We start from the raw sequence: 22,124 nt of genomic DNA, 5'->3' as shown, positions 1-22,124 counted from the left end.
CTGAAAACTAAAATGTCCGTTTCTCATTAGACTATTCCAGGTGTTCCCTCCCTGCTGTTTCCATTTTCGTCCTAATGAACCTGACCCATATCCTATCAGGGTTATGAGGCTAAATGAACCTGACCCATATCCTATCAGGGTTATGAGGCTAAATGAACCTGACCCATATCCTATCAGGGTTATGAGGCTAAATGAACCTGACCCATATCCTATCAGTGTTAGGAGGCAAAATTAACTTGACTCATCTTCTCAGGGTTAGGAGGCAAAATTAACTTGACTCATATCTTCTCAGGGTTATTTTGATGCTCAATTAATGATACTTCCAGTCCAATTGAGATGTTATTCAGGCATATGCACCCTGAAATTTGCTCAGTACATTCACCCCAGTTCCCCAGTTCAGCTATAGTTTGTGTGCAGTGTGTCATTTGGGCTAAGCACAAAGCTAAATATTCCTTGAGTACCTGTAAATGTGAGGTCCTTGTAAAAGATCTGGCCAACCCCTAGCCAGGGTGAAACACAGTGGGGAGAGAGTGAAGAGTTTCTTTTGTAGGGTTTGAGTTTACAAGGCTTTACAAGGCTCTTGTGCGGTAGCAATGGTCTGGATAATACTGCTCTTGTTTGGGAAGGCAGACTATACATTTACAGAGCTGCTTTCTCTAGCACACTGCCAGATGCCCTAAAGGATTGTACTGTGAATCAAGCTCCTATGTTATCAGCTGGTATTTCACAATGACACTGTACTGTATGTCAGATATGAATCAAAAACATATGTCTGTGCTTGATTTAGTTTGCCCAGTACAATGGAACGAATGGAATGGTTCCAAAATGGCAAAACTCCAAGCAAAATAAAGTCCTGCTTCAAATGCTTTCACATGTTTTCCAGTTGTCCTAGTGATCTGAACACTGTGAAAGTAACAGAAAGTCAATGAAGGTTTCCCGAGGTAAACTTTGTGACTTGAGCAATGTGAAATCTATGAAAGCCCTGAAGTCATCTCTTTTTGGGATTCAGTAACAGAAGCCCAGAAACCAGAAAGACCTCTTTAAAAATGACATCTATCTTCCTGTCCACTGCAGCTGAAGTGTTACCACAAGCACTTCCGAAGCCCACAGCGGGATGTGATCTTCCGGGTGCAGTTCCATACATGCGCTGTGCATGACTTGGGAATCGTCTTTGGCAAGGATGAGCTCGATGAGACCTTCAAGGGTAAGGAAGATACAAAAAATTCCAGCATAATGAAGAGAATTGAGAAACATAGATTTGACTGAAAACGTGAAACTGTTGTGCCTTGATGATGACCCAACTATATATGATCATCATAACGAATATATTGCATACTTTTTCCAAAGTTACGTTTTGAATACTGCTGCATAAAGGGTTTCTATGTGAACGGAGTATTAAGGAGTCTTAAATTCCATCATATTTCATTTGGCTGCATAATGCATGTCAAACCTGTTTGCAATCTCCCGTCATTGCTTTAAACATGGACACTTTTTATTCTCTTCTCTCATCCTCAAACCAGATGACAGATTCCCAGATTTTGGAAAGGTGGAGTTTGTCTTTTCCTTTGGCCCAGAAAAAATCAATGGTAGGCATACCTACTCCTCTTCTTGGCAGCCATTTTCTCCAAGCAAATTACCGCTCATTCAAAAACAGACATGTGTTGAAGATGACAGACACTACCTCCTATTGTATGAGTAAAGCTTTGACATTTTTTTTACCCCTCTGTATGTGTTTTTTTCCCACCAGGGATGGACCACTTGGAGAATGGGCCCACTGTCTCAGTGGACTACAATACCCAAGATGCTCTAATCCGCTGGGACTCCTATGAGAACTTCAATCAGCATTGTGAGGACAATATGGATGGTGAGTACAGCCACTTGGCATGCGTACAGGAGGAATCCCTTTTCCCTGATGTACACTATGATTTCATGATGTGGTTGCTTCAAATTCCTCTCAACCAAGGTTGTGTGGCCGAAACTATCCGTTGTACAAATTGGGATACCTTCACACAGACAGTTTTTTGGTCATACATTGTTGTTGATGGTCTTACACACATTATTTAACGTGACAATATACACACACACACAGAGTTGGGACCACACACCACTCCCTTTGTAAAGTCCAGGATGTACCGCTCCATGGTACGGCCTCCTAAAATGAGCAGGAGGGAAATTCAGAAGTTAACCTAGCATCTATGGCCACACATACACACCAACCTAACTCCAAGTATCTCTACGTATTGTAATCACACACACATCAAAAGGCTGTTTGTGTCTATAGACTGGCTGTGGTGTGTCCTTTGCTGAGAGAGAGTGAGTGAGTGAGTGAGTGAGTGAGTGAGTGAGTGAGTGAGTGAGTGAGTGAGTGAGTGAGTGAGTGAGTGAGTGAGGCAGAGGCAGAGCATATCAAAGCCCTAATAGAATTATCCCTAATCTCCAGCACCAGGCAGGTCAACCCTTGACGTATCACAGAGGACTTGTATTAAGTCATATAAATGACCCTCCAACCCTGAGGTTTATGTTGAGGTTCCAGTTGAGATCTAGATATCATTCCTGTTGGTAAAGACATACCAGAACCAAGTTCTGTTCTACTTAGTGGATAAGACAGTCTTATCATTTCTACTCTTTGGCAATTTTTTTGTCGTTCTGTGAGAAGGGGACATTGATTAGATACAGTAAATTTATTTTCTTTATTACATATTTTTTTCTTCATTTGAATAAGAAATATATAATGACTTACCTTGAACGTAACGATAGCAGTGACATGCTGTAACTCCATAACATGCTTTACTTTGTGTGATTGTCAGAATGGCAGGGGACGCCTTAAGGCAAGGACATGGTGTCACGTCTAGGATGTGTGTTCAGTTTCACGCCTCTGGTGTTTAAAGTGAACTATGAAGCAACAGGAGCACACACACAAATACATGCACATGCACAAACACACACACACACACACACACACACACACACACACACATATACACGCAACATTCACATTCCGGGGTCCAGCCACAGGCTCGGACAAAACATTCCTGATATTCCTGATTTTGGAGCGATGGTCACTCCGACCAAACTGATATGTTCACTCTGACCAAACTGATATGTTCACTCCTGCCAAGCTGATATGTTCACTCCTACCAAACTGATATGTTCACTCCTACCAAACTGATATGTTCACTCCTACCAAACTGATATGTTCACTCCTGCCAAACTGATATGTTCACTCCTACCAAACTGATATGTTCACTCCTACCAAACTGATATGTTCACTCCTGCCAAACTGATATGTTCACTCCTACCAAACTGATATGTTCACTCCTACCAAACTGATATGTTCACTCCTACCAAACTGATATGTTCACTCCTACCAAACTGATATGTTCACTCCTACCAAACTGATATGTTCACTCTGACCAAACTGAAGAGCTGTAACATGTGAGTGTTGTTGTTATTGTGTTCCTTCAGCTGTTTTCTAAATAGTCTCTCACGCTGTCTATTGAAGGCTAAATGTGTGATGCTCCATTCGCTTGATACAAATACTGTACATGTCAATCAATCAATTAATCAATTAATCAATCATGTTTGATTTGAATATTTTTTGTAATTTATCTCTGAATGATTAATTTATAAATAATACCTCTCACAGTATTACTGCTGATTCATATTAAATCATACACTCTTAGAAAAAAGGGTTATTCAGCTGTCCCCATAGGAGAACCCTTTTTTGTTCCAGGTAGAACCCTTTTTTGTTCCAGGTAGAACCCTTTTGGGTTCCATGTAGAACCCTATGTAGAAAGGGTTCTACACAGAACCTAAAAAGCTTCTTCCTGGAATCAAAAAGGGTTCTTTAAAGGGTTCTCGTATTGGGACGGCTGAATGGGGACAGCTGAAGAACCCTTTTAGATTCTAGATAGCACCCTTTTTTTCTAAGAGTTTTTGGAATATAAATACACACGTGACAGACGGCTATCTATAATGTTCTTTTTTTAATCATGTGATTATCATTACTGATCCAAGATAACTCATCCTAGTACTGAAATTGGTTTCTGTTCTGGTAGCATTCCTGCATGTTTTCCCATGTTGCTTTTCTTGGTCCTCTGGATAGATGGAAGGGCAGAGGTCATGCCCACGACGATATGTTTTATCACTCAGGTCATAAAATGCCCATCCCTTCACACAGGCACACCCAACTACTGCTTTAAATATGTGCAGCAGAAATAGCAGAGGTCCCCACCTCTCTTCTTGTATCGTGTGTGTGTGTGTGTGTGTGTGTGTGTGTGTGTGTGTGTGTGTGTGTGTGTGTGTGTGTGTGTGTGTGTGTGTGTGTGTGTGTGTGTGTGTGTGTGTGTGTGTGTGTGTGTGTGTGTGTGTGTGTGTGTGTGTGTGTGTGCTTACATGAGTGCCAAATTTGACCCATTCTGGGGCTGTAAGACATCAAATCTCACTTGCCCATTGTGACCCCGAGCCCATGACTTCACTCTGCCAGCACGGCAGTATGGATGTAAAGCTAGGCCATTGAATATTAGCTCATTGACATTGTGATTGTGAAAAGGGATTGGGGTACTAGCTGCCAGACGGCCATTTTGCAGGGAAACAAGCCTCCTTTCGGAATGTTTGTGGTAATGGCACAAGAAGTCTATGGGTTCCAGGAAACTCTGGTGTTTTGCATTTCCACTGTAATTAAGTGTGTTCTCTCCTAGCTGCAGCCTCGTTAGTCTACACTGAGAAGGCAATTAGCTCATCCAACTCAATGGGGTTAGGAACAGACAGCAACACATAGAAGATTTATGTGTTTACCAGCACAGTTGGAATCAAACTATTTAGTGGGAGTACTTAGCTAGCAGTTTGGCTAAATTGAAGTTGTTTTCCTAGGGTAAAAGGCTTGTCACAACCTAGACACATAGAGTGTAGTAAACAGAAAGGGCTTTCCAAATAGAGTCAACAAATCATATCCACTGACTGACTGACAGACATAGTCTCCTTCACCTTGACCAGGGCTGCATTCAATAGAGCACAACGATGTGGATCGTTCAGATAGAAATACAGTATATTGGGTAGAACAGACATGTCTCTCTGATACGGTATGTAGAGAAAGGCATCATGTCTGCTCTATATGTGGCATTTCTATCTTCCACTCTATTTGAAGCATTTCTAGCTACCACTCTATTTGTAGCGTTTCTATCTACCACTCTATTTATAGCGTTTCTATCTACCACTCTATTTATAGCGTTTCTATCTACCAATCTATTTGTGGCATTTCTATCTACCACTATATTTGTGGCATTTCTATCTACCACTCTATTTGTGGCATTTCTATCTAAACGTGACACTGAGCTTTAGCCAACAGGTGAGCAGCTGTTCCTCCGATGACTAGGTCACACCCAAACACCTTTTCGACTACTTCAAATGTATTTATATAGCCCTTCTTACATCAGCTGATATCTCAAAGTGCTGTACAGAAACCCAGCCTAAATCCCCAAACAGCAAGCAATGCAGGTGTAGAAGCACGGTGGCTAGGAAAAACTCCATAGAAAGGCCAAAACCTAGGAAGAAACCTAGAGAGGAACCAGGCTATGAGGGGTGGCCAGTCCTCTTCTGGCTGTGCCGGGTGTAGATTATAACAGAACATGGCGAAGGTGTTCAAATGTTCATAAATGACCAGCATGGTCAAATAATAATAATCACAGTAGTTGTTGAGGGTGCAGCAAGTCAGCACCTCAGGAGTAAATGTCAGCTGGCTTTTCATAGCCGATCATTAAGAGTATCTCTACCGCTCCTGCGGTCTCTAGAGAGTTGAAAACAGCAGGTCTGGGACGGGAAGCACGTCCGGTGAACAGGTCGGGACGGCAAGCACGTCCGCAGGCAGAACAGTTGAAACTGGAGCAGCAGCACGGCCAGGTGGACTGGGGACAGCAAGGAGTCATCATGCCAGGTAGTCCTGAGGCATGGTCCTAGGGCTCAGGTCCTCCGAGAGAGAGAAAGAAAGAGAGAAAGAGAGAATTAGAGAGAGCATATTTAAATTCACACAGGACACCAGATAAGACAGGAGAAGTACTCCAGATTTAACAAACTGACCCTAGCCCCCCGACACATAAACTACTGCAGCATAAATACTGGAGGCTGAGACAGGACTACTTGGACTACTTGAGTCCAATCACCTCTTCTAAAATACTGGCTCCAAATACAAATCTCCATGTAGTAAAATGAAGCAATTCCATTACTCTTCGAGCACTTGTGATCAATGTTACCCTGTAAAACTCAACTCAAAACAGTCCCACTACTAGCTAAGCTAAGTGTCTCATAGACTTCACTAACTAGCCTGTAGCTAGGAGCTAAGGTGAGGCACTGACTAGCCTGTAGCTAAGAGTTAAGGTGAGGCACTGACTAGCCTGTAGCTAGGAGTTAAGGTGAGGCACTGACTAGCCTGTAGCTAGGAGTTAAGGTGAGGCACTGACTAGCCTGTAGCTAAGAGTTAAGGTGAGGCACTGACTAGCCTGTACCTGCAAGTTAAGGTGAGGCACTGACTAGCCTGTAGCTAGGAGTTAATGTGAGGCACTGACTAGCCTGTAGCTTGGTGTTAAGGTGAGGCACTGACTAGAGAACATAAACAAGAGATCACATGACTAATTTGAGTCCCAACGTCAAACTAACATCTATTCCCCTTATCAACAGGTTCATCTAAATTGGTCGCAGGTAGCCTAGTGGTCGCAGGTAGCCTAGTGGTTAGAGTGTTGGACTATTAGCCGCAAGGTTGCAAGATCAAATCCCTGAGCTGACAAGGTAAAAAAATCTGTCGTTCTGCCCCTGAACGAGGCAGTTAATCCAAGGTTCCTAGGCCGTCATTGAAAATAAGTATTTGTTCTTAACAGACTTGCCTAGTTAAAAAAGGTAAAATAAAAAAAATTGTGTTTCTCATGATATTAATGTGAGAGGTAGTTAGAGATGGGTGAGATAGATGGAGCCAAGAGGTGTCCTTTTAGGAACCCAGCAGGGGTCTTCAAACAGTCCTGAGTCTTGTTTACCATCCAACTGTCAATCCAACTAGAATATTGTGGCTGTTGCACAACCCACCACATTTCTAGAATATTTGGGGGTGCGAGTTAGATTTCTGTGTGTGTGTTTGTATCTAATTCGAATGCAATCTCCTCTGTCGCCAAAAACACACACACAGTCTCACACTCCTGTGCAGCCCTTTGTGGTGTGTGTCACATAAGAGGAGTGACAGAGTGTGTGTGATCTTACTCAGTGCAGACAGATAAACAGGCAGTGAGCTGCTAGGAGTTGGTTAGTTGTGTTACTCTCTCTTCTGTTAACATCCTGATTGGTCGACACTGGTCTTCTTCTACTGGATCAGAAGGCTGAACAGTTGACAGTAGAGACAAACTGTACAACAAAAAGTGAGTAATGCACTACATTCTGCAAATGATGAGACGTGTACTTCTTCTTTGACACGGGGGACCGTTGTCCTCACCCACTTTTCAATTACTTACTGACATCAGACTTTTTAAACACTGACTACTTGGTGATTTTCTGTACTAGTGAGGTGTATGTTAAGGAGGCTGTGTACAATACTGTATGTGTCTCTACAAGGCTGTGTGACTGACAGTTTCTATTGAATTTCACTTTTTGTCTCACATCTAAAACAAATTCTTGTTTTACTAAAGGTTGTTTTCAGACAAATATGATTCCATTGAATGTTCACATAATTATCTAACTTTGAATGTGGAATTATAACATTTTGAACATTTTAACTGTTTATATGAAGACATGTTTTATTGAGGCTTTATAAACTTTATAATAAAGTGCAACATCTTAAATCAAAATGCATCTTGTCAAATTAAATCTTGTGAATTTCAACTTTGTGTGTGTGTGTGTGTGTGTGTGTGTGTGTGTGTGTGTGTGTGTGTGTGTGTGTGTGTGTGTGTGTGTGTGTGTGTGTGTGTGTGTGTGTGTGTGTGTGTGTGTGTGTGTGTGTGTGTGTGTGTGTGTGTGTGTGTGTGTGTGTGTGTGTGTGTGTGTGTGTGTGTGTGTGCGTGTGTGTGTGTGTGTGTGTGTGTTTTTGTGTGAGAGTGAGTGTGTGCTTTTGTGTGAGAGTGAGTGTGTGCGTGTGTGCGTGTTTGAATAGTGTTACAATATTTATTTTATGTCTCTGGGGCTTACAGTAGAGGTATTACTATTACATCACCATCCACTGGAGGTTGATGTAGACTGTAGACACTGGAGGTTGATGTAGACTGTAGACAGTGGAGGTTGATGTAGACTGTAGACACTGGAGGTTGATGTAGACTGTAGACACTGAAGGTTGATGTAGACTGTAGACACTGGAGGTTGATATAGACTGTAGACACTGGAGGTTGATGTAGACTGTAGACACTGGAGTTGATGTAGACTGTAGACACTGGAGGTTGATGTAGACTGTAGACACTGGAGGTTGATATAGACTGTAGACACTGGAGGTTGATGTAGACTGTAGACACTGGAGGTTGATGTAGACTGTAGACACTGGAGGTTGATGTAGACTGTAGACACTGGAGGTTGATATAGACTGTAGACACTGGAGGTTGATGTAGACTGTAGACACTGAAGGTTGATGTAGACTGTAGACACTGGAGGTTGATGTAGACTGTAGACACTGGAGGTTGATGTAGACTGTAGACACTGGAGGTTGATGTAGACTGTAGACACTGGAGGTTGATATATGACTGTAGACACTGGAGGTTGATGTAGACTGTAGACACTGGAGGTTGATGTAGACTGTAGACACTGGAGGTTGATGTAGACTGTAGACACTGGAGGTTGATGTAGACTGTAGACACTGGAGGTTGATGTAGACTGTAGACACTGGAGGTTGATGTAGACTGTAGATACTGGAGGTTGATGTAGGGCTGTGGACATGCAGGATGTATGCTGTCTAAGATGGAACACTCTTCCAGATGACTCATTACACACTTTAACAGCTGTGTGTGTGTGCGTGCGTGCGCGCGCGCGTGCGTGCGTGCGTGTGTGCGTGTGTCTGTCTGAGTCTGTGGGAACGTTTGTTTTAGTATTCGGGTTAATGTACAATATACACTAACCCAGCCTTCTCCTGAACACACAGCGTCTGACCAGCATCCGTTGTATCATGCAACACATTGTATCCTCCGGCTGAATGTGTTTCATGTTTGTTGACATTGTGTGTTGTGGGGACGCAGTGTTTTTCAATCTCACAGGACACAGAGGTGAACCGTCTAGCTAGCCTTCTCTAGCCTTTGTGGTGGAAACAGACCCAAACTAGCCCCAGTCTCAGTCATTCTGTTTAGTGCTTTGGGGATTACATTGCTTTGACTCCAAACTTAAGCGATTGGGCGTTGTGTAACCGACCAGGAATAATGTCCTCTGGGAGAAGGTGACAGGCATAAAAACATAACAAAGTGTGGGGTCTGTCTACTTTGAGGAGCAGGGAGCCTGATTGGTAATATAGTGTTGTGGATGGTTCCCTAACAGAGGGTCAGGGCCTACTTGTGGCTTATGGTTACATCTAATATTCTGGGGGACAAGCCTGTCTGCCTCAGGAGTTGCTACCAGAGATACTGCCTAGTCTTAAAGGAACAAAGTTAGCAGTTAGGGCTGTTAGCCTGGAGCTGTTAGCATGTTGTTGGTAGCATGTAGCTGTTAGCATGTTGTTTTCAGCCTGTAGCTGTTAGCCTGTAGCAGTTAGCATGTTGATGTTAGCCTGTAGCTGTTTGCCTGTAGCTGTTAGCCTGTAGCAGTTAGCCTGTAGCAGTTAGCATGTTGATGTTAGCCATGGGTGCTAATATGCATGAATGACTGGTTCTCACACAGCTTGACTCAAGCCATTGTCAGCTTGACTCCAGCTGGTGTCCAGACAGTCTCTCTCTCTCTCTATCTCTCTTTCAGCTGTTTGGCTGACACGGTATAACAGTTTTTTTTTGTTGTTACATTGGGCTTAACTACCTTGGGAAATGGCCGTGGGTGGAGGAGTGGAAAAGAGGACAGGAGGAAGAGATGACAACAGGAGGAAGAGCGAGAGTGTACTGTACAAAACACACACACACACACTGCACACAGCCAAAAGTCTGGCAAGGCCGTGTCTCCCTCTGTCTGTCAGCTCCACCACATCGGATCCTTTGAATTACTTAATTGTCATCCAATGATGTGCCTGAAGTAGTGAGGCACTACAGTCAGCCCAATGGAACAGGCAGCAACCATGGAGGCAATGGGACTTTGGAATTTTCGCAAGAAAGTCGCAAGCTGATGTGGATAGTCTGATAGTCGGGGTTCTCCAGACAAATCAAATCAAACTTTATTTGTCACATGTGCCGAATACAACAAGTGTAGACCTTACCGTGAAATACTTACTTACAAGCCCTTTACCAACAAAGCAGTTCAAGAAGAGTTAAGAAAATATTTACCAAATAAACTCAAGTAAAAAATTATAAAAAGTAACACAATAACATAACAATAAACGAGGCTATATACAGGAGGTACCTGTACCGAGTCAGTGTGCGGGGTTACAGGTTAGTTGAGGTAATTTGTACATGTAGGTCAGGGTGAAGTGACTATGCATAGATAATAAACAGCGAGTAGCAGCAGTGTACAAAACAAATGGGGGGTCAATGTAAATAGTCCGGTGGCCATTTGATTAATTGTTCAGCAGTCTTATGGCTTGGGGGGTAGAAGCTGTTAAGGAGCCTTTTGGTCCCAGACTTGGCGCTCTGAAAAACAGTCTATGACTTGGATGACTGGAGTCTCTGACGTTGAGGTTCTCTAGACTCTTTGTGTCTGGGTTCTCTAGACTGTCTGTGGCTGGGTTCTCTACACTGTCTGTGGCTGGGTTCTCTAGACTGTCTGTGGCTGGGTTCACTAGACTGTCTGTGGCTGGGTTCTCTAGACTGTCTGTGGCTGGGTTCTCTAGACTGTCTGCGGCTGGGTTCTCTAGACTGTCTGCGGCTGGGTTCTCTACACTGTCTGTGGCTGGGTTCTCTAGACTGTCTGTGGCTGGGTTCACTAGACTGTCTGTGGCTGTGTTCACTAGACTGTCTGTGGCTGGGTTCACTAGACTGTCTGTGTCTGGGTTCTCTAGACTGTCTGTGGCTGGGTTCTCTAGACTGTCTCTGGCTGGGTTCTCTAGACTCTCTGTGGCTGGGTTCTCTAGACTGTCTGTGGCTGGGTTCTCTAGACTGTTTGTGGCTGGGTTCACTAGACTGTCTGTGGCTGGGTTCTCTAGACTCTCTGTGTCTGGGTTCTCTAGACTGTCTGTGGCTGGGTTCTCTAGACTGTTTCTGGCTGGGTTCACTAGACTGTCTGTGGCTGGGTTCTCTAGACTGTCTCTGGCTTGGTTCTCTAGCCTGTCTGAGGCTGGGTTCTCTAGACTGTCTGTGGCTGGGTTCTCTAGACTGTCTGAGGCTGGGTTCTCTAGACTGTCTGTAGCTGGGTTCTCTAGACTGTCTGTGGCTGGGTTCTCTAGACTGTCTGTAGCTGGGTTCTCTAGACTGTCTGAGGCTGGTTTCTCTAGACTGTTTGTGGCTGGGTTCACTAGACTGTATGTGGCTGGGTTTCCTAGACTGTCTCTGGCTGGGTTCACTAGACTGTCTGAGGCTGGGTTCTCTAGACTGTCTCTGGCTGTGTTCTCTAGACTGTCTCTGGCTGGGTTCACTAGACAGTCTGTGGCTGGGTTCACTAGACAGTCTGTGGCTGGGTTCACTAGACTGTCTCTGGCTGGGTTTCCTAGACTGTCTGTGGCTGGGTTCTCCAGACTGCCTCTGGCTGGGTTCTCTAGACTGTCTCTGGCTGGGTTCTTTAGACTCTCTGTGGCTTGGTTCTCTACACGGTCTGTGGCTGGGTTCACTAGACAGTCTGTGGCTGGGTTCACTAGACTGTCTCTGGCTGGGTTCACTAGACTGTCTCTGGGTGGGTTCACTAGACTGTATGTGGCTGGATTCTCTAAACTGTCTTTGGCTGGATTCTCTAAACTGTCTGTGGCTGGATTCTCTAAACTGTCTGTGGCTGGGTTCTGTAGACTGTCTGTGGCTGGGTTCTCTAGACTGTCTGTGGCTGGATTCTCTAAGCTGTCTGTTGCTGGATTCTCTAAACTGTCTGTGGCTGGGTTCTCTAGACTGTCTGAGGCTGGGTTCTCTAGACTGTCTGTGGCTGGGTTTCCTAGACTGTATGTGGCTGGGTTTCCTAGACTGTCTGTAGCTGGGTTCTCTAGACTGTATGTGGCTGGGTTACTTAGACTGTCTGTAGCTGGGTTCTCTAGACTGTCTCTGGCTGGGTTCTCTAGACTGTCTGTGGCTGGGTTCTCTAGACTCTTTGTGGCTGGGTTCTCTAGACTGTCTATGACTGGGTTCTCTAGACTCTCTATGACTGGGTTCACTAGACTGTCTGTGGCTGGGTTCTCTAGACGGTCTGTGGCTGGGTTTTCTAGACTCTTTGTGGCTGGGTTCTCTAGACTGTCTATGACTGGGTTCTCTAGACTGTCTGTGGCTGGGTTCTCTAGACTGTCTATGACTGGGTTCTCTAGACTCTCTATGACTGGGTTCACTAGACTGTCTGTGGCTGGGTTCTCTAGACGGTCTGTGGCTGGGTTTTCTAGACTCTTTGTGGCTGGGTTCTCTAGACTGTCTGTGGCTGGGTTCTCTAGACTGTTTGTGTGTGAATGGACTGCAAAGCTCTGAGAGCCCATCGGCATTACAAAGGCCTAATTCAAAGTCAATTGTAAGGGAATAAACTATGTGTATGGAAATAAGGCCTTTAATAAGAGGATATGTCACCCACGTATACACACTTTGTTCACTGTCAACCTAAGGACATTTTGACTTTTCAGTGTCATCTCATAGGTTTCGCTGACTTTTTGGCTTTAAGGTGATGATTGGTTCAGGGAGCGAGTAACAAACGATTTGAGGAGGAAGAATCGGATGTAATCAAAGAAGCAAATGAATTGAAAGCATCCACAGAGGATGAAGTTGATTTGAACTAAATTAGTCTGATGGCTTATGAGTAGTGCTTATCCTCAGTCTGCTTGTAGGAAGGAGATGTGGAAATGAGCTGCCCCCTGGACTCCTTGGGTCCTCTCCAGCCATGGCGAGCCGATTAAAGCATCGCCTCATATGACCTCAGACTTTTCCCATGCAGGGCTGTGAGCTGAGCAGAAATTGATTGCTCTACATAGAGGGAGATGCTGTGTGTGTGTGTGTGTGTGTGTGTGTGTGTGTGTGTGTGTGTGTGTGTGTGTGTGTGTGTGTGTGTGTGTGTGTGTGTGTGTGTGTGTGTGTGTGTGTGTGTGTGTGTGTGTGTGTGTGTTGTGTGTGTGTTATGTGTGTGTTTGAGAGACTGAGTCCATGTCTATATGTGTGTGTTCCTGTGCAGATGAATTAAGGTATCTGACCATTCTGTAACAAAACTCATTTGAAATGTTCTCGTCTTTCCAAACACATTGTTTAAGTAGTGCTGTCTCATAGATCTAGAAGGTGCCACCGATGTATATTTAATGATCTCCAGAGTGGAATCCTGTGCTGACAGTACAGTACGTGTTTGTGGAAGATACAGGATGGCTTTAGACTAAGGCAACAGCATGATGCTCCAAGGACTTACTGACTGGAGTTCAGCTACTGTGCTTCCAAAGCCAAATATGTTCCTTATTGTGGAGCTGTATCTGTACTTGCGCTTTTACAGGCACATCAGCGTTTCACAGAGAATTGATGTGATCTAAATAGTATAATAGTAATAATATAATGTTATAATATAATAGTAATAATATAATAATAATATGATGATAATATAATAGAAATAATTGAACAGTATTAATATAACAGTAATAAAATAATAGTAATAATAATATAGTAATAATTTAATAATATAATTGTAATAGTTTATTGTAATATTATAATATAATATTAATAATATAATATAAATAATATAGTAGTAGTACTATAATAGTAATAATATAATAGTAGTAGTAGTATCATTTAATAATATAATTGTGATAATGTAATTGTAATATTAAAATATAATAGTAGTAATATAATAGTAGTAATATAACAGTAGTAATATAATATAATAGTTATAATATAATATAATCGTATAATAGTAATACTATAATAGTAATAATGCAATAGTAATAATTTAATAATATAATTGTAATAATATAATTGTAATATTAAATATAATAGTAGTAATATAATAGTAGCAATATAACCGTAGTAATATAATAGTTATAATATAATATCATCTTATAATAGTAATACTATACTAGTAATAATGCATTGGTTATAATATAATAGTCATAATGTCATATTCATACTTTAATACTTATAATATAATAGTCATAATTTAAGTTTTAATTGAATAGTAATTATATGATAGTCATATGATAATAGTAATACAATAATGTAATAGTGATCATTTAATAGTAATAATAGTAATAATTATAGTGTTTATAATATAATAGTAATACTATAATAGTAATACTGTAATAATATAATAGTAATAATATTAATAATATAATAGCCATAATACAAATGTAAAATTTTTATAGTAATAATATTATATTAATAATATAATAGTACTAATTTAATAGTAATAATATACTAATATAATAATAATAATAATTTGAATAATATAATAATAGTAATACTATAATAGTATTAGTAGTTATACTTTAATAGTAATAATATAATAATATAACAGTAATATAATAGTAGTAATATAATAGTAATAATATAATAGTACTAATATAATAGTACTAATATAATAGTAGTAATATAGTTGTAATACTATAATAGTAATATAATTGTAATAATATAATAGTAATATAATAGTAGTAATATAATAGTAGTAATATAATAGTAGTAATTTAATAGTCGTAACATAATAGTAGTAACATAATAGTAGTAATATAATAGTAGTAATATAATAGTAATAATATAATAGTAGTAATATAATAGTAGCAATATAATTGTAATATTATAATATAATAGTAATAATATAATAGTAATAATATACTAGTAGTAATATAATAGTAATAATATAATTGTAATAATATACTAGTAGTAATATAATAGTAATAATATACTAGTAGTAATATAATAGTAATAATATAATTGTAATAATATACTAGTAGTAATATAATAGTAGAAATATAATAGTAGCAATATAATAGAAGTAATATAATAGTAGCAATATAATAGAAGTAATATAATAGAAGTAAAATAATCGTAGTAATATAATAGTAATAATATTATATATACTGTGAAGTAGCTTGAGATGTTATCTCAGAGAACACCTGATTCACTCCAAGGGTAGCACGATCTCACAGACACACACATACACACACACCCACATAGTTTGAGACAGACAGGGCGAATGACATGGAACAATCTCCCTGCTGGGTAATTAGGTAGGAAAAGGTTTCAGGGATGCAGACAGGTCCCCTGAGAAATGTGTGTGAGATCATACAGCGAAGCATTTTCCTCCTGGAGCCAATAAAACACACACACATGCGTGCGCACACACACACGCACACACACGTGCACAAATTAGCAGCCACAATAGACATAAATATTAGTACTCTTCACACACGCTTGCTCCCTTGCGCACATGCAAGTATGCATACGCATACACACACACACACACACACACACACACACACACACACACACACACACACACACACACACACACACACACACACACACACACACACACACACACACACACACACACACACACAGACATAAATAGTGTGGCTGTTGTAAAAGGCTGCGATGGCATTAGATTTTCTATCCGTTTGGAATCTGACCTCAACTCATGCTACTGGGCATGGCTGTTCTAAACTGAAAACACTTCAGATACAACTTCAGGAGGGAGAACTACAGCCTGAACAGTCTTCTGCACTTACTTTATAGCTTCCAAATGACTGCTATCATCATTATTAACTCTGAGTGGACTGAGCAGCATAGAGTTGTACAAAGATGATGATGATGAGGATAATGTTGATGATGATGATGATAATGTTGATGTCTTGATGATGATTCTGATGGTGTTGATGATGATGTATTTATGATGATAATGTTGCTGTTGATGATCATGTTGATGTTTTGATGTTGATGATAATGTTGATGTCTTGATGATGATCTTGATGATGATGTTGATGTATTTGTGATGATAATGTTGCTGTTGATGATCATGTTGATGTTTTGATGATGATGATAATGTTGATGTCTTGATTATGATGGTTATGTTGATGTATTGATGACGATGATAATGATAGCTTAATGATGATGATGATCATGTTGATGTCTTAATGATGAGCAGGGTTAATCAGAGTTTATCAAGGTGTATCAGGGTTTATCAAGGTGTATCAAGGTGTATCAGGGGTTATCAAGGTGTATCAGGGTTTATCAAGGTGTATCAAGGTTTATCAAGGTGTATCAAGGTTTATCAAGGTGTATCAAGGTGTATCAGGGTGTATCAAGGTGTATCAGGGTGTATCAGGGGTTATCAAGGTGTATCAAGGTTTATCAAGGTGTATCAAGGTTTATCAAGGGTTATCAAGGTGTATCAAGTTGTATCAGGGGTTATCAAGGTGTATCAGGGTTTATCAAGGTGTATCAGGGTGTATCAAGGTGTATCAAGGTGTATCAAGGTGTATCAAGGTGTATCAGGGTTTATCAAGGTGTATCAAGGTGTATCAGGGTGTATCAGGGTGTATCAGGGGTTATCAGGGTGTATCAGGGGTTATCAAGGTGTATCAGGGTTTATCAAGGTGTATCAAGGTTTATCAAGGTGTATCAAGGTTTATCAAGGTGTTTCAAGGTGTATCAAGGTGTATCAGGGTGTATCAGGGTGTATCAGGGTGTATCAGGGGTTATCAAGGTGTATCAGGGTGTATCATGGTGTATCATGGTGTATCAAGGTTTATCAGGGGTTATCAAGGTGTATCAAGGTGTATCAGGGTGTATCAGGGGTTATCAAGGTGTATCAAGGTTTATCAGGGGTTATCAAGGTGTATCAAGGTGTATCAGGGTGTATCAGGGTGTATCAGGGGTTATCAAGGTGTATCAGGGTTTATCAAGGTGTATCAGGGTGTATCAAGGTGTATCAAGATGTATCAGGGTGTATCAGGGTGTATCAGGGTGTATCAGGGTGTATCAGGGTTTATCAAGGTGTATCAAGGTGTATCAAGGTTTATCAGGGGTTATCAAGGTGTATCAAGGTGTATCAAGGTGTATCAGGGGTTATCAAGGTGTATCAAGGTGTATCAGGGTGTATCAGGGTTTATCAAGGTGTATCAAGGTGTATCAAGGTGTATCAGGGGTCATCAAGGTGTATCAAGGTGTATCAGGGTGTATCAGGGGTTATCAAGGTGTATCAAGGTGTATCAAGGTGTATCAGGGTTCATCAAGGTGTATCAAGGTGTATCAGGGTGTATCAGGGGTTATCAGGGTGTATCAGGGGTCATCAAGGTGTATCAAGGTGTATCAGGGTGTATCAGGGGTTATCAAGGTGTATCAGGGGTCATCAAGGTGTATCAGGGTGTATCAGGGGTTATCAAGGTGTATCAGGGGTCATCAAGGTGTATCAAGGATTATCAAGGCGTATCAGGGTTTATCAAGGTGTATCAATAATTATGAAGTTGTATCAGGGTCTACCAACGTCTATCAGGGTCTATCAAGGTGTATCATGGTCAATCAGGGTGTATCAGAGTTGATCAAGATGAATCAGGGTGCATCATGGATTATCAGGGTGTATCAAGTGGTGTCAAGGTGTATCAGGGTGTATCAGGGTGTATCAATGTATATCAAGGTGTGTCAATTTTTGTCTTGTCACATTGGAAGGAGAAGCAGTATGTTTGTTCTCTGTGGTTCTGTGCTCTGTTTCACAGTAAAGCCAGTGTTTCCTAAGCGGTGTAAATGTAGGAGATCGCTAGGTAAGATGGAGTCTTCAGTGGAGCTCAAACTGAAGAAATCTGTAGTTAAAAACATAGTAAGGAGATGTCAGTACACTGTATATTGTGTACATGAACAGGATTACATTGTGCCGATACAAAGTATCTGTGTGTGTATGTGTATGTGTATGTGTGTGTGTGTGTGTGTGTGTGTGTGTTTGTGTGTGTGTGTGTGTGTGTGTGCGTGCAATCTCATTGGTACCCTGCTCCAGATCAGATACTATTGAGCACCTCTCACTTTCCAGCCAGGTCACCCTTGATACAAGTCCGTATTCAACGTCCCTCCATGTCTGAAGACGTCGGGAGAGGATGTGGAAACCGGCCACTAGGGGCAACAGTGAGCGCTGTTACCTTCAAGAAGAATTTATATGCCTCTGATTCCAAAGATTGCAAGTTGGAATCCAGTGATAAAGTTTTTTTGAGATGTATTGTTTTAAACCTATTCGAAACAAACCTTACCTTACATTTTTTTAGTTAATATCTAACCTTAAGATTTTGGAGTTAATGCCTAAACTTCATATATTTTTTGGCAAATAGCTACAGGTGAGAGAAGAGGGGGGATGAATGAGCCAATTGTAAGCTGGGGATGATTAGGTGACCGTGATGGTATGAGGGCCAGATTGGGAATTTAGTCAGGACACCGGGGTTAAGTGCCATGGGATCTTTAGTGACCACAGAGAGTCAGGACAGCCGTTTTAATATCCCTTCTGAAAGACAGCATCCTACACAAGGCAATGTCCCCAATCACTACCCTGGAGAATTAGGAGATGTATTTTTAGATTAGAGGAAAGAGTGCCTTCTACTGGCCCTCCAACACCACTTCCAGCAGCATCTTGTCTCCCATCCAGGGACTGACCACCTCTCTCTCTCTCTCTCTCTCTCTCTCTCTCTCTCTCTCTCTCTCTCTCTCTCTCTCTCTCTCTCTCTCTCTCTCTCTCTCTCTCTCTCTCCTCTCTCTCTCTCTCTCTCTCTCTCTCTCTCTCTCTCTCTCTCTCTCTCTCTCTCTCTCTCTCTCTCTCTCTCTCTCTCTCTCTCTCTCATTCTTTTTCCTTCTCATTCTTTCCCCATTGCAGGGTGTGGTTTTTCCTTTCACAGTAACAGCTTGTTTCTATTCCCTAATGTTAACTCTGATAGCTAGTAAAATGGCAGTCATTGAACCTAGTTACAAGAGTAAAAGTGGCTAATTTTCATGGGTGGGTGAGAGGTGAAGGCTGTGTAGTGTGTGTGTTGAGTATGATTTGGATGTTCCTTGTGTCTGTGTGAACATGCATTTGTGTGCTAAAGAGAGGGAAACAGAGGGAGAGAGAAGGGTGATGTCACTCAGTCAAACGCATACCGTGGTGTGTGCGGCTGCCCGTCTCCCCACACATACACCGACACAGAGACTGTTGTGAGAGTTCACAGGACTTAAGAGCAGGAGCTCACTCAGAGTTGCTCAGACAGGCAGCTATTCACCACTAGTCCACAACAACAGCAGCAGCAGCTCTCACAACACAATTATCCTCCTGAGCCAAGAGAACTCCCCCCCCCCCCCTATTCAGCTCCGCAATGTTCCACTCCGGGGTTTTCACTTTGGGGTAGCACCTGGGCGTTTCTCAGATTCCTCTGGACTATACCAACTGCTGTTTTCACACAGGTAGGGGCTCTCCTTTCACGCTATCTGTTTTGTGCTTTTTGAATACCTTCTACTATGTAAGCTCCAAAACCCACTGACAGTAAGATCCAAAACGTAAAAGTAATTTAATTCCCAAGTGCTTTGCCATGTGTGTCTTCGCTATTAATACTGGTTATTCAGTGATGCTGTATTGAGCTGCAACCGTTGATTTACTATCTGATGCCGGTTATGGATTACATTTGGATCTGTTGCTGGTTGTGTCACATTTGGATCTGTTGCTGGTTGTGTCACATTTGGATCTGTTGCTGGTTGTGTCACATTTGCATCTGTTGCTGGTTGTGTCACATTTGGATCTGTTGCTGGTTGTGTCACATTTGGATCTGTTGCTGGTTGTGTCACATTTGGATCTGTTGCCATGTTGTGTCACATTTGGATCTGTTGCCATGTTGTGTCACATTTGGATCTGTTGCTGGTTGTGTCACATTTGGATCTGTTGCCGGTTGTGTCACATTTGGATTTCTTGCTGGTTGTGGCACATTTGGATATTTTGCTGGTTGTGGCACATTTGGATCTGTTGCCATGTTGTGTCACATTTGGATTTCTTGCTGGTTTTGTCACATTTGGATTTCTTGCTGGTTGTGTCACATTTGGATCTGTTGCCATGTTGTGTCACATTTGGATCTGTTGCCGGTTGTGTCACATTTGGATCTGTTGCCGGTTGTGTCACATTTGGATCTGTTGCCATGTTGTGTCACATTTGGATCTGTTGCTGGTTGTGTCACATTTGGATCTGTTGCCATGTTGTGTCACATTTGGATCTGTTGCCATGTTGTGTCACATTTGGATCTGTTGCCATGTTGTGTCACATTTGGATCTGTTGCTGGTTGTGTCACATTTGGATCTGTTGCCGGTTGTGTCACATTTGGATTTCTTGCTGGTTGTGTCACATTTGGATATTTTGCTGGTTGTGGCACATTTGGATCTGTTGCTGGTTGTGTCACATTTGGATTTGTTGCTGGTTGTGTCACATTTGGATTTGTTGCTGGTTGTGTCACATTTGGATCTGTTGCTGGTTGTGTCACATTTGGATTTCTTGTGGTTGTGTCACATTTGGATCTGTTGCTGGTTGTGTCACATTTGGATCTGTTGCTGGTTGTGTCACATTTGCATCTGTTGCTAGTTGTGTCACATTTGGATCTATTGCTGGTTGTGTCACATTTGGATCTGTTGCTGGTTGTGTCACATTTGGATCTGTTGCCATGTTGTGTCACATTTGGATCTGTTGCCATGTTGTGTCACATTTGGATCTGTTGCTGGTTGTGTCACATTTGGATCTGTTGCCGGTTGTGTCACATTTGGATGTCTTGCTGGTTGTGTCACATTTGGATATTTTGCTGGTTGTGGCACATTTGGATCTGTTGCTGGTTGTGTCACATTTGGATTTCTTGCTGGTTGTGTCACATTTGGATCTGTTGCTGGTTGTGTCACATTTGGATCTGTTGCTGGTTGTGTCACATTTGGATTTCTTGCTGGTTGTGTCACATTTGGATCTGTTGCTGGTTGTGTCACATTTGGATCTGTTGCTGGTTGTGTCACATTTGGATTTCTTGCTGGTTGTGTCACATTTGGATCTGTCACATTTGGATCTGTTGCTGGTTGTGTCACATTTGGATTTCTTGCTGGTTGTGTCACATTTGGATCTCTGAAGTGTCTTTGTAGGGTAGAAGATGTGTCATCTCTGTAGTGTCTTTGCTTTTTTTCTCTGGAACCTTCCAGACTCTCAGTAAAGGAACCCGGGTGGGGTTGTCCGGGGCAATGGAGGCCAGAGTAGACAAGGAGGGAAAGGCTCACTTTTTCCAAGCGATGTTGATATTTAAAGGAAATCCTGGACTGTAGGTCGTTACGTAGCTCTTTCCTGCAGTCAAATGACCTAGTGGCCTCATGGGTGGAGTTGTATTAATATTTTTATATTTTCATAATTAATAAATAAATACAAATTGAAATACTGCTGAAAATCCGGTGTTTCTGTGCTAAACAGTTTTGTTATATTTCAATCTTCTGTGATGTATATAAAGTGTAATATTGAGATGCAAACTCAAAATTGAATACATTTCAACTCTATATCGGACATGGTACAGATGTCTTCTTTTTTTAAGCCCATAACCATTTGTGTGAGGCGTATTTTATTTGTTTCAAAGTAGATTTGTTTAAGACTACCAACAAACACCGTGTGAACCTGATGTAGCCCACTGAGGTAAAAGGTTAAAGGAAGTCCTGGTCTGTGGGTCGTTGCGTAGCCCTTTCCACTCACAGACCGTCATCCCGTATACAGATTGAAATGGCAGATTTTGTCATTGATAAGCGCCTAAATTGGAACGCAGTGGCTATACAGTGACATGCTTTACATGATGTCAAAGCTCTGGCTCTGCACTTCACAGCTCTGAATGGATTTTGACTGACAGCTAATCTGAATATGAGCACTGCACGCAACAATTGGGCAACTTTTGCAAATGTTTTGTTGTCTGAGGTCAACGCTGTAAATCAAAAAGGAGTCGATGTGTT

At 41.6% G+C, this 22,124-nt stretch overlaps 1 protein-coding gene across 5 annotated transcripts in view; it reads left to right on the top strand.

Annotated features, from left to right (window-relative positions):
* The window catches only part of LOC129820836 (tensin-1-like), a 310,756-nt gene that overhangs the window by 253,000 nt on the left and 35,632 nt on the right, over positions 1 to 22,124 (top strand). For all 5 annotated transcript variants that reach the window (XM_055877855.1, XM_055877852.1, XM_055877854.1 and 2 more), the window contains 3 exons: positions 1,075 to 1,204; positions 1,521 to 1,586; positions 1,748 to 1,864. In XM_055877855.1, coding sequence (XP_055733830.1) covers positions 1,075 to 1,204; positions 1,521 to 1,586; positions 1,748 to 1,864 — 313 coding nt within the window. The remainder of the gene's footprint in view (positions 1 to 1,074; positions 1,205 to 1,520; positions 1,587 to 1,747; positions 1,865 to 22,124) is intronic.

Source organism: Salvelinus fontinalis, chromosome 23 (assembly GCF_029448725.1).
Source record: "Salvelinus fontinalis isolate EN_2023a chromosome 23, ASM2944872v1, whole genome shotgun sequence".
NCBI classification, from domain to species: domain Eukaryota; kingdom Metazoa; phylum Chordata; class Actinopteri; order Salmoniformes; family Salmonidae; genus Salvelinus; species Salvelinus fontinalis.
This window is presented reverse-complemented; position numbering and strand designations above follow the sequence as displayed.